Consider the following 19,927-nt stretch of genomic DNA (forward strand, 5'->3'; position numbering starts at 1 on the left):
TTACAGACTAGATCAAGTAGAAGTCAGAACATCAGATAATGAAGACAAAGTTTATCAAATTGAAAAGAATATAGTCAAGACAGAAAAGATGCTGAAATCTCACGAGCAATCTATCCAAGAGATATGGGACCTCATCAAAAGACCTCATCTGAGAGTCATTGGGATAGAAGAAGGCACAGAGAATCAATACAAAGGAATGGATAGCTTATTAAATGAAATAATACTAGAAAACTTCCCAGAGATGAAAGATGGAATGGATTGCCAAATCCTGGAAGCTTACAGGACCCTAAACATCCAAAACCATAATAGACCAACTCCAAGACACATAATTATTAAGATAGCTAACATACAGGACAAGGAGAGAATACTAAAAGCTACGAGAGAAAGGAGGCAGATTACATTTAGGGGTAAACCAATTAGGTTAACGACTGATTTTTCATCACAGACTTTGAAAGCAAGAAGATCCTGGAACAACGTATTTCAAAAACTGAAAAATAATGGATTCCAACCAAGAATACTGTATCCAGCAAAACTAAGCTTCAGATTTGACAATGAAATTAAAATATTTCACGATAAACAAAAGCTAAAAGAACTCGCAGCTAGAAAACCAGCACTGCAAAGTATGTTGAGCAAAATATTACAAGAAGAGGAATTGAAAAATAGCGCCCAAAACTAACAGTGGGAGGTATCTCAGTAAAGGGGGAGAAAAATAACCAAAGAGGTTATTTATTTATCTAAAATAAATAAATAAATAAACATGACTGGAAGTACAAACCATATTTCAATTATAACCTTAAATGTTAATGGCTTAAATTCACCAATCAAGAGACATAGGCTAGTAACCTGGATTAAAAAAAACAAATCCAACAATATGCTGCCTTCAGGAGATTCACATGATAGGAAAAGACATACACAGACTGAAGGTGAAAGGGTGGGAAAAATCATACTACTCACATGGCCCTCGGAAGCAAGCAGGAGTGGCCATTCTCATATCGAATAAAGTCAACTTCAAACCTAAGGTAATCAAAAGGGATAAAGAAGGACACTATATACTGTTAAAAGGAACCATCCACCATCAAGACATAACAATTATCAATTTGTATGCACCAAACAATGGTGCTGCAACGTTCATAAAACAAACTCTCCTCAAGTTCAAGAGTCAAATAGACCACAACACAATTATTATGGGGGACTTCAACACACCACTCTCGCCATTGGATAGATCCTCTAGACAAAAGCTGAACAAAGAAACTATAAAACTCAATAACACAATCAATAACCTAGACTTAACCGACATATATAGACTATATCAACCGTCATCAAATGGATACACATTCTTCTCAGCAGCACATGGATCCTACTCAAAGATAGACCATATATTATGCCATAGGGCGACTCTCAGTAAATATAAAGGTGTGGAGATAATACCATGCACCATATCTGACCATAATGGAATGAAACTGGAAATCAATGATAAAAGAAGGAAGGAAAAATCCTGCATTACCTGGAAAATGAACAATATGTTACTGAATGATCAATGGGTTACAGAAGATATAAAGGAAGAAATCAAAAAATTCCTAGAGATAAACGACAATACAGACACAACATACCGGAATCTATGGGACACAATGAAAGCAGTTTTAAGAGGGAAATTCATTTCCTGGAGTTCATTCCTCAAAAAAAGAAAAAACCAACAAATAAATGAACTCACACTACATCTTAAAACCTTAGAAAAGGAAGAACAAAACAACAGCAAATATAGCAGAAGACAAGAAATAATTAAAATCAGAGCGGAAATCAACGAAATTGAAACAAAAAAAACCATTGAAAAAATTGATAAAACTAAGAGTTGGTTCTTTGAAAAAATAAATAAGATCGACAGACCCTTAGCCATGCTAACGAAGAGAAGAAGAGAGAGAACGCAAATTACTAACATACGGGATGAAAAAGGCAATATCACAACAGACACTACAGAAATACAGAAGATAATTAAAAAATATTTTGAAACCCTATATTCCAATAAAATAGAAGATAGTGAAGATATCGATAAATTTCTTAAGTCATATGATCTGCCCAGATTGAGTCAGAAAGACACTCACAATTTAAACAGACCAATAACAAAAGAAGAAATTGAAGAGGCCATCAAAAGACTACCAACTAAGAAAAGCCCGGGACCGGATGGGTATACAGCAGAGTTCTACAAAACCTTCAAAGAAGAATTAATACCAATACTTTTCAAGCTATTTCAAGAAATAGAAAAAGAAGGAGCTCTTCCAAATTCATTCTATGAGGCCAACATAACCCTGATCCCAAAACCAGACAAAGACACTTCAAAGAAAGAAAACTATAGACCAATATCTCTAATGAACTTAGATGCAAAAATTCTCAATAAAATCCTGGCGAATCGAATGCAAAAGCACATCAAAAAAATTGTACACCATGATCAAGTAGGATTCATCCCTGGGATGCAAGATTGGTTCAATATACGGAAATCAATAAATGTTATTCACCACATCAATAGACTTAAGGATAAGAACCATATGATCATCTCAATAGATGCAGAAAAAGCATTTGACAAAGTACAGCATCCCTTTATGTTCAAAACACTAGAAAAAATAGGGATAACAGGAACTTACCTCAACATTATAAAAGCTATATATGCTAAGCCTCAGGCTAACATCATTCTAAATGGAGAAAAACTGAAGGCATTCCCTCTAAAATCTGGAACTAGACAGGGATGCCCTCTCTCACCACTTCTATTCAATTTAGTTCTTGAAATGCTAGCCAGAGCAATCAGACAGACAAAAGAAATTAAAGGCATAAAAATAGGAAAAGAAGAACTTAAATTATCGCTATTTGCGGATGACATGATAATATACTTAACAGACCCAAAAGGGTCTAAAAGAAACTGCTAGAGTTAATAAATGAATTCAGCAAAGTGGCAGGATATAAAATCAACACACATAAATCAAAGGCATTCCTGTATATCAGCAACAAAACTTCTGAAATGGAAATGAGGAAAACCATTCCATTCACAATATCCTCAAAAAAAATAAAATACTTGGGAATCAACCTAACAAAAGAGGTGAAAGACTTATACAATGAAAACTATAGAACCCTAAAGAGAGAAATAGAAGAAGATCTTAGAAGATGGAAAAATGTACCCTGTTCATGGATAGGCAGAACTAACATTATCAAAATGGCGATATTACCCAAAGTTCTCTACAGGTTTAATGCGATGCCAATCAAAATCCCAACGGCATTTCTTGTAGAAATAGATAAAGCAATCATGAAATTCATATGGAATAACAAAAGACCCAGAATAGCAAAAACAATTCTAAGCAGGAAGTGTGAATCTGGAGGTATAGCGATACCAGAGTTCAAACTGTACTACAGAGCAATAGTAACAAAAACAGCGTGGTACTGGTACCAAAACAGGCAGGTGGATCAATGGTACAGAATAGAGGACACAGAAACCAATCCACAAAATTACAACTTTCTTATATTTGATAAAGGGGCTAAAAACATGCAATGGAGGAAGGATAGCATCTTCAACAAATGGTGCTGGGAAAATTGGAAATCCATATGCAACAAAATGAAACTGAATCCCTTTCTCTCGCCATGCACAAAAGTTAACTCAAAATGGATCAAGGAGCTTGATATCAAATCAGAGACCCTGCACCTGATAGAAGAAAAAGTTGGCTCCGATCTACATATTGTGGGGTCAGGCTCCAAATTCCTTAATAGGACGCCCATAGCCCAAGAGTTAATAACAAGAATAAACAAATGGGACTTACTTAAACTAAAAAGGTTTTTCTCAGCAAGAGAAACAATAAGAGAAGTAAATAGGGAGCCTACATCCTGGGAACAAATCTTTACTCCCCACACTTCGGATAGAGCCCTAATTTCCAGAATATACAAAGAACTCAAAAAATTAAACAATAAGATAACAAAAAACCCAATCAACAAATGGGCCAAGGACCTGAACAGACACTTCTCAGAAGAGGACATACAATCAATCAATAAGTACATGAAAAAATGCTCACCATCTCTAGCAGTCAGAGAAATGCAAATCAAAACCACCCTAAGATACCATCTCACTCCAGTAAGACTGGCAGCCATTAGGAAGTCAAACAACAATAAGTGCTGGCGAGGATGTGGGGAAAAGGGTACTCTTGTACATTGCTGGTGGGACTGCAAATTGGTGCGGCCAGTATGGAAAGCAGTATGGAGACTCCTGGGAAAGCTGGGAATGGAACCACCATTTGACCCAGCTATCGCCCTCCTCGGACTATTCCCTGAGGACCTTAAAAGAGCACACTATAGGGATACTGCCACATCAATGATCATAGCAGCACAATTCACAATAGCTAGATTGTGGAACCAACCTAGATGCCCTTCAATAGATGAATGGATAAAAAAAATGTGGCATCTATACACAATGGAGTATTATGCAGCACTAAAAAATGACAAAATCATGGAATTTGCAGGGAAATGGATGGCATTAGAGCAGAGTATGCTAAGTGAAGCTAGCCAATCCTTAAAAAACAAATGCCAAATGTCTTCTTTGATTTAAGGAGAGCAACTAAGAACTGAACAGGGGGAAAGAGCATGAGAAAAAGATTAACATTAAACTGGGACGAATGAAGGGAGGGAAAGGGAGAGGGAAGGGAAATTCCATGGAAACGGAAGGAAAACCACATCGTTATACGAAATCACATATATGAGGTTGTGAGGGGAAAGGGGGGGAGGGAGAGAACGGAACAACAACAGATGAGGTAGAGAGGGAAGATGGGAGGGGAGAGGAGGGGGGATAGTAGGGGATAGGAAAGACAGCAGAATACAACAGTCACTAATATGGCATTATGTAAACATTGTGAATGTATAACTGATGTGATTCTGCAATTTGTATTTGGGGTAAAAATGGAAAAGCATAACTCACATGAATCAAATGTATGAAAGAGGAAAAAAAAAAAAAAGGTAACTGCATACTCATATTTATTGCAGCCGTATTCACAATAGCTGGGATACACAATCAGTCTAGATGCCCATCAACAGATGAAAGAATAAAGAAAATAAGGCATATATACACAATGAATAATTATTCAACCACAATGAATGAAACCATGTCATTTGCAGGAAGATGACTGGAACTGGAATACATCACATTAAGTGAAATAAGTCAGACATAGAAAGACAATTATTGCACATTTATTCTCATATGTCCAAAAGAAAAGGAAAAAAAAAAAAAAAAGATGACCCAAAAGTAGAAGAATGACTATTAAAGAAGGGAAAAATGGCTGTGGAGAGGATGGAAAGAGAAATAGAAAAGAGAAAATAGATGGGAAGGTGAACATGATCAAAGCATGACATACACATGTATGGGAATGTCACAGTGAAACCCATTAATTTGTATAATTAATGAGCATTAATAATTTTAATTTAAAAAAATTTTCCCCAAAAAAAGAATCCACATATTTTACTGGGAACTTACATTCTTCCCCAAAGGCTTTAATTTAGGATGCCTTAAAGAAAGCTCCAACAATGTAAAAAGTAACCAAGGAATGAAAACAAAAGGGAAGAAATAAACCTGCTCAGTCACATTACACACTAAGAATAGAATACCAAGTTTATACTTTACCTGCAGGCTTAAGGTCTCCTATTCGAATAATGTGTGGCCAATGCTGGAGTGTTTTAGCAAAAAAAGGGTTGGTTACTCCTAATATGACTGAGGGCCTATATAAAAATAAAATAAAACAAAATTTAAAAAGGTAAGAAAAATATGAATGTTAAACCAATGAAGAATAACTTATAATTCCCTTTGAGTGAACAATATATAGATATCTTTTCCTTTACTTAATTTATTAATATCAACTACATGCCAGGCAACATATTTAGTACTTCAAATAAAGATTAAAAGCACACAGAAAGAATACATACCTAAATATCATGCCCAAAATCATGACACTGAAGGTAGAATAAAATGCACAATAATCACAAAGAAGAACCTATGGTCTGCCAGGGTATTAAAGGACAGCCTCACCAAAGAAATGACATTTACACAAAGACATGAAAGATGAATAGTTTTCTGTCAAGTGAATAAAGGAAGTTAAAGGTAATGCAGGAGAACAAACAGTATGTGCCACGTGATGAGGTGAAACAGTAGTCTATTCATAGATCTACACACAGTTCAGCATTTTGGAACACAAAATGAGAAGGATGAGTAGACAAAAATGAGAGTAGATGGATGAATACCAAATTTATATCTAAGAAATTTAGATGTTATCTTATATGCAGACAAGCTATTGGGAACCAAGTGGAGACAAGTCACACGAATGAAAAAGAGATGCCCTACAAAGAAGGGTGGGTAATAGGGGGAAAGCAACAGTGGATATGAGAAAGACTAGAGACAATAAGACTGGGAAAGGAACAACGGAAAGAAGATAATAAACGTTAGGAAAAATATAATAGAATGCTGATTAATAGAATTTGGTTAAAATTTGACAGAGGGCATGTTAAGGAAGAGAAATTTATGACAATTTCAGATTCTGATAACTAAATGCCATTAAGACATGCAGGTGGCAATGTGCTTAAACAACAACACAACCTAGATACATAGGTCTGAACCTTAGAGAGAGATCTGGGGCAGGAAGATATTTTCAGTCATTAATATAGGGTTTTGTGCTTAAACAACATGCAGGTGGCAATGTGCTTAAACAACAACACAACCTAGATACATAGGTCTGAAACTCAGAGAGAGATCTGGGGCAGGAAGATATTTTCAGTCATTAATATAGGGTTTTGTTTTTTTGCTTTTAGTACTGAGATTGAACTGGAGGGGCACATGACCACTGAGCCACATCCCCAGCCCTCTTTATTTTCTGAGATGGGGTCCTGGTTCAGGACCTCACTAAACTGCTTAGGCTGGCTTTGAACTTGCAATCCTCCTTCTCTGAGTTGCTGGGATTATAGGTACGCACTACCATGACTGGTGGTACAGGATCTTTTAGCTTTCTTTCTATTTTCTTCTTCCTTGAACCCAGAGCCTTGAGCACACTAGGCAAGCACTCCACCAATGAGCTACATTCCCAGTGCCTCATATAGGGTTTTATCAAAGATCATGGGTACCAGCAAGACTATACAGAAAAAATTATCAGACTGAAATCAGGACCAGAACACAACAGTGGACAACATCAATACTTAAAAGGTTAATAGAGAAAAAGTCTGTAAAGCAGACTGAAATGTACCACCAGACAGCCAGAAGAGAGTGGGATCAAGGATTAAAATAATTTCAAGAAAGAAAAGGTGGGGCAAATAGGGAATAATACACCCTCTGGATCAGGCAGTAAGAAATATCTTGGTGAATAAGGCAAGAACAAATTCAGTGGATGCAGAGAAGTTGACCTGCAGTTCACTGAGAAGCAACCAGAAAATCAAGAAGTATAGACATCAAATGGAGATTTTTGTTATTCTAGAAACTTAGCTATGAAAAGAAAATAAGCAATAGAACAGGAACTAAAAGAAAAAGGAAAAATTATTTTTTCCTTGCTACAGATTGGAAAAGATTTTTCATAATGACAGCAGAAACAAAAGTACAGTCTAATGACAACACAGATTCCATTAATAAATAAAATTGCCCAAATAAAATAAGTTAGTAACACTTGAAATATAAAATTATTACCAGCAGCTCCTCAAACCTTCCTTTATAAAATCAATCTGCCTATAATTAAAATTTTAAATTAAAAATTTATTACCAAAAATAATTCTACATAATTTTGGTTACAAAGTTAATACATGATGAATAAAAGTTATTCTGTTTACTCACGGAGCTTGAGTACGGGTAGTATATTCTTTGAATTCACTGTCATGGATAGTAAAATAAGGTCGGAAATCACTGAAATACTTTAGTGGAGAAATACAGCTGTGGAACAAGAAAAACATGTAAAACAAAGGACAAAAATTAAAGGTCCTATGCCATAACTATGAAGCATCTGTATAAACAGTATATACCCACTGGGATAACTTATTTATTTTGATAAAACTAATAAACTCATTTCAAGGAACTAAAAAGACAAATGGAAATATGCAATATGGAATGTCATAATGAAAGAACACTGGGTTTAATGCCGCAAATAGGGTGAAATTCTGGCTTTCCCATTCACCAGCTATGTGCCTTTGATTAAACCCTTACCATTTGCACACTAACAGTTTTCAAGGGTTAACTTCAGGTATGTGAATGAATGCGCTTGTTTCTCATAACAACAAAGACACAGTTCTAGCCCTCATGGAACTTGAATGAGTATTCTCATCCATAAAATGCTGCTACAATAAAAACTACCTTGTGACATAATTGCTGTGTGGATGTTAAGTAATGATGTATTGGGAAACATACCACAGATGGGAAAGTGCTGAAAATATCACCATCAGGAAGCAAATATACTCACTTAACAAGAGCCAGTACAGTCTCTGATGACTCTGATGGTGATGGTGCCATGACCACAATGGGCTCTCCCAAAAGCACCAGCTCCCAAAGCATCTGACTATGAAGGAAAACTGGGCAGAAACACCTGGAAGGTATTTACACAGAAGAAATATTTTGTTATTTATCCAATCCTGCTTTTTAAATCCCTGTATAATCATTCTAAAAACTTCACACTGATCTAAATTCTTCCTGGTATTTGTATCTTGATCTGATATACTAATTTAGAACATGGCAATGTATAATCAAAAGCTTTATTTATTTATTTATCAGTGCTGGAATTAAACCCAGGGCCTTGAGCATACACTATACCATTGAGCTTCTACTTTAACTCCCTTACTTTTCTTAAAAGAGACAAGGTTTCACTGGCCTCAAACTTATAATCATTCTGCATTAGCCTACCAAGCAGCTGGGACTACATGCATACACCACATACTAGCTTCTAAGTTTCTTTTATACACACAAAAGTATATTTCAATTTGACACGTGCCAATTTTTATAAGATTAAATGCAATACATTATTGAAAAATGAAATAGCTGACAAACAACAAAAGCATATAATTAAACTGTTTTACCATATGATAATTCTATTTTATTAATATTAATAATTTAAATTTCTGTTCTAAATACTTTGAGAGAAATTTTGAAAACTAATTTTCTAAGGGGGGCATTTATTGGATGTGCTTAATTTACAAACCAGTGCTGGTCTCAGTGGTACAGCAAGTGCTTATTAACATGCCTGAGGCCCTGATTCAATCCCCCTCACCACAAAAATATGAAAAAGACAAAAGCCAATGCTTTTTTCATTTACTATTTATGATCCAATGCAATAGTAGGAAGGGGGAAGAGCAGAATAAGAAGTTTCATTTGTAACTGTGATACAATAAGAAGTTTCATTTGTATCTGAAGATACTGAGAAAATTCACTATCTTCAGATCAATAAAAAAGCAAGTACATATGTGTGTGTGTATGTGTGTACATTTTTTTTTTTTTTTTTTTTTTTTACTTTTCTTGTACTAGAGATTGAGCCCAGGGGTGTGTCATCACTGAATTACAGCCACAGTACTTTCTACTTTTTATTTGAGACAAGTCTCGCTAAGTTGCTGAAGCTGACCTCAAATTTGTGATCTTTCTGTCTCAGTCTCCCAAGTCCTTGGGATTACAGGTGTTTGCCACTGCACCTGGCTCAATCTTTTGATGTTAAAAATAATAGAGGGCTATTCTATCAGAGATAAATACAAACATGAGAAGGGAAAAAAGCTAGAGCAAACACTGTCATATTGTGTTGTAACTGAGGGTATCAATATGACTTAATGGTTATCAATATATATGGGTACATAAACACACACACACACACATATATATATAATACAGATTATGTGTCTATATGTGCATATATTCCCTCTCCTCCAGACACACCCTAGTTTTACCCACTAAAAAGGTCTAAAAACAATGATATCCCATACCTATTGTCTACTCTGCAAATGGGTAGAAAACCAAAATCTCTTCATTCTTAACATACAAGGGGATATGAGAGGGAAAATCCATAAAACTATGCCTAGGAACCAACAGTCAAATACCGTCATGTAAATACCCCTGACCCTAACTCTAAGAGATTCTAAGCCAAGAGAATGACAGTTTCTTTCAACTATTTTAGAAAACTGCTCTTCAATTCCAATCTCAACTTAAAAACTTAATGAAAGGACTGTTTCTGTGGTCAATAGAGAGAGATGAAACCAAACACATGGTCCTTGGGATAAACAGTAGCCTAACAAGTCTTGGACAAATGAAAGGAGGCACACAGGCCCCTAAATTCAACTGCATTTCTGCCACTCAACCTCATAAGCCTTTCCAGATTAGGTGTCTGTTCTTTGCTCTCAAACTCAGTCCTGGGGGCTGGGGTTGTGGCTCAGCGGTAGAGTGCTCGCTTAGTACGTGCAAGGCCCTGGGTTCGATCCTCAGCACCACATAAAAATAACAAATAAAACAAAGGTGTTGTATCCAACTACAACTAAAAAATAAATATTAAAAAAACCTCAATCCGGGGCTGGGGATATGGCTCAAGCGGTAGCGCGCTCGCCTGGCATGCGTGCGGCCCGGGTTCGATCCTCAGCACCACATACAAAACAAAAGATGTCGTATCCGCCGATAACTAAAAAATAAATATTAAAGTTCTCTCTCTCTCTCTCTCTCTCTCTCTCTTTAAAAAAAAAAAAAAAACCTCAATCCTGTTTTAACAATATTGCTTCAATATAATTGATATATATTTAAGTTCTCATTCAGACTAATAAATATAAAATTAAGTTCTACATACACAAAATAGAGTGCTATTATAGACAAAGTATTAAATGCTTGACATAATACTATCATTGTGTAAGATTATTTTTCAAAGTTTAGTTTTCTCATCTCTTGAAAAGTATTAAAAAAAAAAAAAACAACAAGTTGGGTTGGGAATATATCTCAGTGGTAGAATACTTGCCTAGCATGTACAAGGCCCTGAACTCAATCTCTAGTACTGCCAAAGCAGCAGCAGCAGCAACAACAACAACAGCAAACATCCTAGTTTGAAAACATTAACAAGTAACATATTCAGAAAAGACACACACTAATCAAAGGTGTTAGTGATGGAGGTAATTAATTACTCTTATAGCACAGATATCGGTAATAAACAAAAGGGCTTCACACTTATTTCTGAAGTTCAAAAAAATAATTTCTGTTAACTGAATTCTATGTTAATTTATGCCAATTTCTCAAATCATTTATTAATGAGTCATATATCAAAACTATCAGTAGCATGCCTGTAACCAGCTACTTGGCAGTCTGAGATAGGATGATCACAAGCTCAAGGCCAGCCTGGGCAACTTAGTGAGACCCTGTCTCAAATTTTAAAAAAAGGCTGGGTGTGTGGCTCAGTGGTAGAGTACCCCTTGTTTCAACCTCCAAAACTGCAATAAAACAAAAAAAAAAGTAGGAATAGTATATATCACTCTGAGTATATTTCCTGTGATATCTGTGTATTCATTTTGGGGACACTCTTTTTAAATTTTTTTTAGTTATAGATGGACACAATATCTTTATTTTACTTATTTGTTTTTATGCTACGGATTGAACCTCATGCTAAGGATTGAACCCAGTGCCTCACGCATTCTAGGCAAGCACTCTACCACTAAGCCACAACCTCAGCCCCCTCTTTTCATTCTAAGAACGCTCTAACATAATTTCTTAAGAAAAGTAATTTTGTTTTGAAGTCACATTTATAACCTATATACAGTAAGACTTACCCTTACCAAAGATAAAGAATTGTTCCATCATTCAAAAAATTTCCTAATTCCTCTTTTTTTAAAAAAATATTTATTTTTTAGTTGTAGTTGGACACAATACCTTTACTTCACTTATTTATTTTTATGTGGTGCTGAGGATCGAACCCAGGGTCTCACACATTGTGAGGCAAGCAGTCTACTGCTGAGCCACAACCCCAGCCCCTATTTTATTTATTTTCATATGGCGCTAAGGATTCAACCCAGGGCCTCACATGTGCTAGGAAAACACTCTACCGCTGAGCCAAAATCCCAGCCCCCTCATTCCTCTTATAATCAATTTTCCTTCCCCAGCCCCAGCAGAACACGGATCTGATTTCTATCCCTAGAGTTTTGCCATTACCAGAATATTATATGAAATCTTCCACTGAGTAGCTTTCAGAAGTATGGCTCCTTTCACTCAGCATGTTTTTGAGAGTCACCGATGTTGTTGTGTGAATCAATGGCTCATTTTCTTTTTCTGCTAAGTAGTATTCTATGGACATGCATGTATTATGCTTTGTTATCCGTTTACCAATTGATGGGTATTGAGGTTGTTTCCAATATGTGGATGTTATGAATAAAGCCAGTACATGCCATTATATAGTATAAACATTTGCAAACAAATCTTTTTTTTTTTTTTTTTTTTTTTTTGAGGGACTGGGAATTGAACACTAGGGGCACTCTATCACTGAGCTATAATCCCAACACTTTTTATGGGTCACTTAATTGCCCAGACTGACCTTAAATTTGCAATCTGACTGCCTTAGCTTGGATTATAGGTGTATGCTATCACACCTAGTACATACAATTCATTGTGTGGACATATGTTTTCATTTTTATTGAACAAATACCTAGAAATATAAGTAAGTATACAAAATAAATCAAGTATATAAAACAAATAAACTTAACTTTTTTTTTTTTTTGGTGGTACTGGGGATTAAACCCAAAGTTGCTGGGGCTGCGGTGTAACTTAGTGGTAGAGTGCTTGCTTAACATGTGTGAGGCACTGGGTTTGACCCTCAGCATCACATAAAGATAAATAAACAAAAGTATTGTGTCCATGTACAACTAAAAAAAAATTTTTTCTCTAAATCCAGGGGTGTTGGGGGCTGAGGTTGTGGCTCAGTGGTAGAGCGCTTGCCTAGCACATGCAAGGCTCTGGGTTCGATCCTCAGCACCACATAAAAATAAATAAATAAAGGTATTGTGCTCAACTACAACTAAAAAATAAATATTAAAAAAAAAATCTAGGGGTGCACTCTACTGCTGAATTACACCTGCAATGCATTCCTTTTTTTTATTTTTATTTTGAGACAGAGTGTCACAGGCTAACCTCCAATTTGTGATCCTCCTGCCTCAGCCTCCTGAGCTGCTGGGATTACAGGCATGTACCACCACATCCAGCAACAACTCAACCTTTGAGGCAGTATTCTATAAAGTTTAAAGTCATCCAAAAAATATAGCGGGGGGGGGGAGGGGAACTCCCCCTCAAAACCAAAAAACCTTACTCTATGTCTTTCACAACTTTTTTGACATATAGTAATCGCTCATTGATAGTAGTGGTTTCTCAAGCTGGGCTATACATCAGAACTTCGTGCAGAGCTAGAACTGGGTACCAATCTAAAGACTCTTATTTGGATGCTCTGGGTAAAGGCATAAACACTAGTATTTTTTCTTTTTCCTTCCTTCTTTTTTTCATATCATGCTAATTTGTGACTACATTTTATTATTTAGGGTCTAATATCCAGAACTGTTTAGATTTACAGAAAAACTGAGAAAATAGTATACAGAATTCACATACTGCATACATTCAATTTCTCATGTTAATACACTAGTATAGGGCTGGGGATGTGGCTCAAGCGGTAGCGCGCTCGCCTGGCATGCGTGCGGTCTGGGTTTGATACTCAGCACCACATACAAACAAAGATGTTGTGTCCGCCGAAAACTAAAAAAATAAATATTAAAATTCTCTCTCTCTCTCTCTTAAAAAAATGCTGTTTAAAAAAAATACACTAGTATATTTTATTATTATAATAGTTTTTTATTATTATTATTTATTATTATGTTTTATTATTTAAAATATACTAGTGTATTTTATTATTTATTGCCACAATTAACAAGCCAATACCGAATCATTAATAATAACAGAAATATATACTTTATTCAGATTTCCTTAGGTTTTAATCTGATGTCTATTTATTCTCTAGTTTTTATGCCCCCATAGGCTTCTTTTGGCTATGGCAGTTTAGATTTTCCTTGTTTTTGATCATGAGAGTTTTAAGGGGTGCATATTAGGTAAATTATGTAATGTTTCCCAGTTGGTATTTGTCTGATGTTTCTCTTATTAGACTGAAGTATAGATTTTAGGAAAAAAATCAAAGAGATAATATGCCAATGTTATCACATCATATGAAGAGAGTACAGTAAGATTATTTTCTCTTTTCCCTCATTTCCACATCGAAAATTTTGTGAGGAAGTCTCTATATACAGAATGAGTAGAGATTTACTCCTTGAGAATAGAGAACATACATAATTAATCTAAATGATTTATGCAAGGAACACTTATTTAATAATATACTATATCATTATAAATTAATGTATATTTATCTTGTACACTGGTTTTAGTTTAATCATACTTTATTTTTGTCATTGGGCACTCTTTCAGTTTGCTCCTAAAGATGTAAACTCATGAGTGTGGAGGTAGTGAGTCTATTTTTGTTATAATTTTATTTTTATTTATTCATTAAAAAAATTTTTTTTCTGGTCATATACAAAGTATATTCACACCATTCGTTTCTTCATACACGTACTTAGGGTAATGATGTCCATCTTATTCCACCCTCTTTTTGACCCCCATGCCTCCTCCCTTCCCCTTCCACCCCTATGCCCTATCTAGAGTTCTTCTAATCCTCCCACACTCCCTCTCCCAACCTCTCTATGAATTTTTCTTCCTTCTTAAATGCCAGAGTATCTATTTTTGTTTTTTTGCTTTGTGTTTATTTTTTATTTTTTTGGTGTGGGGGATTGAACTCAACGGCACTCAACTACTGAGCCACATCCCTAGCCCTATTTTGCATTTTATTTAGAGACAGGGTCTCACTGAGTTACTAAGCGCACCTCTTTGCTGAGGCTGGCTTTGAACTCCCAATCCTCTTGACTCATCCACCCAAGATGCAGGGAACACAGGCATGCACCATCAGTATCTCTGTTTTTTAAACTTTGCATTTTGAAATTTCCAAACATACAAAAATGAAGACAAAAATGTAAAATCCCCATATACATAACACGTAGATTTAACAATTAGTATTTGCTGTTTTTACATCATTTATTTTTTCTTACTAAAGTATTTTAAAATAAAACACAAACATCATGACATTTCACCCCAAAATTCTTCAAAATGCATCTCTAAAAAAAGTGTATTTTCTAACATCATTCCAAAACCATTCATACCAAACCCCCCCCAAAAAAAAAACAATTTGCTTTTACCATGAAATAGCCTGCCCATATCCAAATTTCTCTGTCAAAGCTTATAAAGATGCAGGCAGCCAGGGATGACATTAACCATTAATTGATTTTATTTATTTATTTAGGTACTGGGGATTGAACCTGAGGTACTTTACCACTGAGTTCTTTCATTTTTATTTTGAGACAGGGTCTCACTAAGTTGCTTAGGGCCTTTATAAGTTGTTGACACTGGCCTCAAACTTGTCATCCTCCTGCCTCAGCCTACCAAGTCACTGAGATTACAGATATGTGCTACCACAACCAAAGAACACTAATTTTGTTTTCTTTTTTTAAACCGGCAAACACAAATTTTTATCATATAAAACATTATGAGTGTTTTCTTCTGGTTTTTTACATATCCTACATAAGAACATTCTTTTTCTCAACAAACAATATCACAAAGCAAGAGAAAAAAGACATTTTTAAAAAGTTTTTTTTTTTTTTTTTTTTTTTTTTTTACCTGAAAAGATCCACTTCATGAACAGTAGGTAAAATAACAGATATGTGTGAGTCTACCTAAGAGGTAAAAGACAAAAACAAAAGAGAAGATGTCACTAAAAGATGCAGAAATTGATTTTTAAAGTATGCTTATCTCATGATCAATAAGCCAGGCTTCCCTGTCTACCTTTTGAAAATTCTATTCTGCTAGAAGGAACCAGAGAGAAAATGGGTCTTACCAATTTCCCATAGTATGGCAGAAGACAGAAAACACAGATACTATGAATAAAGAATTAGTTCAATAATCAGATGTAAGATTAGTTCACAAATGTATGAAATACTATCATTAATATAGTTGACATATGTAACAGAAAAATATCAGCTTTTTTACTGCTCTCAATTTTTACTCAATTCAAAGAACAAAGTGAATGCTAGCTAACACACCAGTTAAAACATTTCAAATGAAAAATTCAACCCCACCCATGAACAGATGTTGCTTTTGGAAAACTGGAGTGGAATCATAACTAGGGAATCTTTTGTCTATGTGTATGTGTGTGTGTGTGTGCACTACTGAGGATTAAACCCAGGAGCCCGCCTTTTTAAAAGTTTTTATTTTGAGATACAGTCTCCCTAAGTTGCTGAGGGTGGCCTTGACTTGCCAAACTCCTGCCTCAGTCTTCTGATTCACTGGGATTACAGGCAAATACCACTGTGCCTGGCACCACAGAATCCCTTTGACTGAGTCTTTTAAAATCAGATAGCTACTGACCACTCTTCTAAAATAACTGCTTTTGCCAGAATTAAGGCTTTTTTGGGGGAAAAAAAAATTCACATTCTCCTTGTCATCACAATTAAAGTTCTGGGTTCTCCAGTGTCTCCTGGAGAAATACCAAGGGGGAAAAAAAAGCCCAAGAAATATTAGAAAGTTTATTATGAATTAAGTTAAAAATTATTCAATACACTGGGCATGAGGAGGCTGAGATAGGAGGATCGGGTGTTCAAAACCAGCCTCAGCAAAAGCGAGGCACTAAGCAACTCAGTGAGACCCTGTCTCTAAATAAAATTTTAAAAATAGGGCTGGGGATATGGCTAAGTGGTCAAGTGCCCCTGGGTTCAATCCCCAATATCAAAAAAAAAAAAAAAAAAAATTCAATGGAATATTTTAGTGACATTCAAAAATATATAATGAACAAACTGCATTTGCTCATTTAAAACTTCTGGGATCATTTCACCATAGTAGCACACTACCTGCTGAGTTAACTGTACTATTTGAGTTGTTCCAGGCTTGTCATAACATGTGGGAATCCGTACCTTAAAGAGAAAGAAATTATCTTTGGCTATGAAAAACAAGAATAAGAAGCACCCTATCTTGCTACTTAAAGGTATACTTGGCAATGTCTAAAAAGCTATAAATATTAAGTATTCATATCAGATTTTAAAACTAAGGTCATATTAATTTTAGCCACAGTAGAAAGTAATTGAACCAAGGACTCTGTAACCGCATGCACAGAGAATAAATCACTAACCTACTGAGAAGTACAACTGTTGAAAAACAGAAAAAGGACATCAATCTCATACTGTTTCCTGTTTATCATACCAATCTTTGGTTCATTAATATACACCCACCCAAACACACCCTCTTAATCTTGCCAAATTTTTGAGTAAATCCCACAGGAAACTATCAGTATTATTTTTCATGATTTCCCATGGAAAAAAAGAATACACATTTAAAAAAAAATAAGCACATCTAAAAAGAGAACATTGTCAAAAGTAGGTCCAACTAGATAGTGAGTTGCAAAGCCTGAGAGTAAAATGCTAATTAATTTTTTTAAAAAAATCATCTTAACAGAGAATACTTAGGGATAGATATGTTTGGTCAACACTACATGTTAAGAAGATCATTTAGGTCTGAGAACTAAAAGGTTTCCAAATTTCTCTTAAATATTCAATTAAAAAAATGAACTGTTTCTGCTTACCACTGGAGGCATTAGTAGAAACATGGAGTTGTAAACTTCTAAGAAGCAACATTTATGTTTACACATATTACACAGGAATGATACTCCTGTGAAAACTCCACAGGATGCAATGGGACTGGATCTGCAGAGTTGTGTGACTAATGATTCTGTCAAGCAGGATAAACTGTAGTTTCTTTGTAATGCCTCACAACAAACAAGTGAAAACAATGACACTACAAAATATTATGAGGAAGTCAGTAAGTAAAACCCATGTGATAACTTCCTACCAAGTTCTTTAAAAAGGAGACAAATGAGCTAAAAGCTATTACCTTCATCACTACCCCCATAATGGGCAGATGTAATGTTTTCCCCGGCACTGGAGCAGGCCATCGATCAACATCATTACAAGCTGGAAAATATTTTCAAACAAAATGTTTTCTTGGTGTTAAGTAGAAATATTAAAGTGGGGTGTTAAAAATTAGAACTCTACTTTCTATAAAGCAGGAAAAATATACTGGGAAGAATGGTAGAGAAATAAAGTACAAGTGATGAAAATATCTTAACATTTCACTTAGAAACATGTTACAGGATATAAACTGATTATTTATATATATGTGTGTATATGTATGTATGTATGTATATAGATATATAGATATACAGATATAGATAGATAGCTTTTGTTGTTGTTGTTGTTGTTGTTACTGTTGTTGTTGTTTAGCATTAGGAGTTGAAACAAGGGGCACTTTACCACTGAGTTATATCCCCATCCCTTTTTATTTTTTATTCTGAGACAGGATCTCACTAAATTGCTTAGGGCCTCACTAAATTGTTGAGGCTGGCCTTGAATTTGTAATCCTCCTGCCTCAGCCTCCTGAGTTGCTGTGATTACAGGCACCACTGGGCCTGGTTAATAATTTTTTGAAAGCAACAAATTAATTTAAAGGAAGTCCTCCTGTTCATTTATTTTTTATGGTATTGGGGATTGCTTTACCACTGAGCTATATCCCAGGCCCCCTTCCCCATTTTTTTAGACAGGATCTAGCTAAATTACTGAAGCTGGGCCCAAACTGGCAATTCTGCTTCAGTCTCTAGAGCTGCTAGGATTACAGATGGTTGCCACCGCACCTGACTCCTGTTCACTTATTACTATTAAAGTTGGCTACAAATACACACCACACTCCAACTGTATCAAGTTACTAAGGATTCTGTTCAATGATAATAAGAACTGTCAACTCAAAATTCATTTATTATTATCCTCATAAATAGACATTGTCTATGTTGTTAGAGGAAATAACAACAGATACCATTTTTGGTGTTTGTGGGGGAAAAAGTGCCAAATAATTTTGTTTCTCTCTCCCACCATATAACCCTTAAATTCTTCTGATTTTTTCAGAAGGTAAACTTAATTTCTATCATACATTTTCAGTGGTCTTTTAGACTCCTTCATAAAGGTACATAACTCTTGCAATGATTAGCTTACCTGCCTCCAAATAAGGTTCATTCTTTTCAAAATACTCTGGTGCTATCTGTTTGAGCACGGTGTGAAAAAAATGAATATAAGGTAGTTTGCTGATCAAAACCAAAGACTGGAGGGGAAAAAGAAACAATGTTTCTTTTAAATGTCTAATGATTATAATTTAAATTTGCCATTCATGTCTCACAAGAACAATTACTAACAAATTGAATTCATCAAAAAGTATGCATTTTGAAATAAAAAGGCGTTTATAGCAGATAGTTTAAAGGAAATACAAAAATATAGCTACGGAATGCATAAAGTTTAAGCTTACTATCACACTTGAAAAGCATAAAGAAATAACTCAGATGTTCCTGTACTTTAAGAACAATTTACAATAAACAGATTAAGGTCATGGATAATTTCCAAAGCCTAGCTAATATTGTCCATAGCACAGGGACGTTAGGAATTAGCCATATGAAATCATCCTATTAAGGAAAGAACAAACTGTGATGCTTTCCCCAGAGACCAGAGACCTATGACTGTTGTGTTCTATAGTTCAATTGTCATAGCTATCTAATTAGAAATTGTGACCCTCTACTTGGATCACTTCAGATTTGGATTATGCCGATTTTTTTTTTTTTAATGAAGTTTTCCTAGAAAAACACTCTGTCTTTCTATACAGCATCCAATGGTGGTCAGGGCAAATTTTGGTTACAAATGGAAAAGGTGTGTCCTGCTAGCTGAGATTAAATAAAATTGAATTGTTTTTTTCTTTTTTTAAGGAAGAAAAAGACTA

At 35.2% G+C, this 19,927-nt stretch overlaps 1 protein-coding gene across 2 annotated transcripts in view; it reads right to left on the reverse strand.

Moving 5' to 3' along the window:
- Nucleotides 1-19,927, reverse strand: part of Dennd6a (DENN domain containing 6A) — a 71,136-nt gene that overhangs the window by 26,753 nt on the left and 24,456 nt on the right. For both annotated transcript variants that reach the window (XM_076839778.1, XM_076839713.1), the window contains 7 exons: nt 19,156-19,261; nt 18,005-18,084; nt 16,969-17,031; nt 15,743-15,798; nt 8,445-8,567; nt 7,826-7,921; nt 5,642-5,736 (listed from right to left, as the gene is read on the reverse strand). In XM_076839778.1, the coding sequence (XP_076695893.1) occupies nt 5,642-5,736; nt 7,826-7,921; nt 8,445-8,567; nt 15,743-15,798; nt 16,969-17,031; nt 18,005-18,084; nt 19,156-19,261 (619 nt within the window). The remainder of the gene's footprint in view (nt 1-5,641; nt 5,737-7,825; nt 7,922-8,444; nt 8,568-15,742; nt 15,799-16,968; nt 17,032-18,004; nt 18,085-19,155; nt 19,262-19,927) is intronic.

The sequence above is a fragment of the Callospermophilus lateralis genome, chromosome 1 (genome assembly GCF_048772815.1).
Source record: "Callospermophilus lateralis isolate mCalLat2 chromosome 1, mCalLat2.hap1, whole genome shotgun sequence".
In the NCBI taxonomy this organism is placed as follows: domain Eukaryota; kingdom Metazoa; phylum Chordata; class Mammalia; order Rodentia; family Sciuridae; genus Callospermophilus; species Callospermophilus lateralis.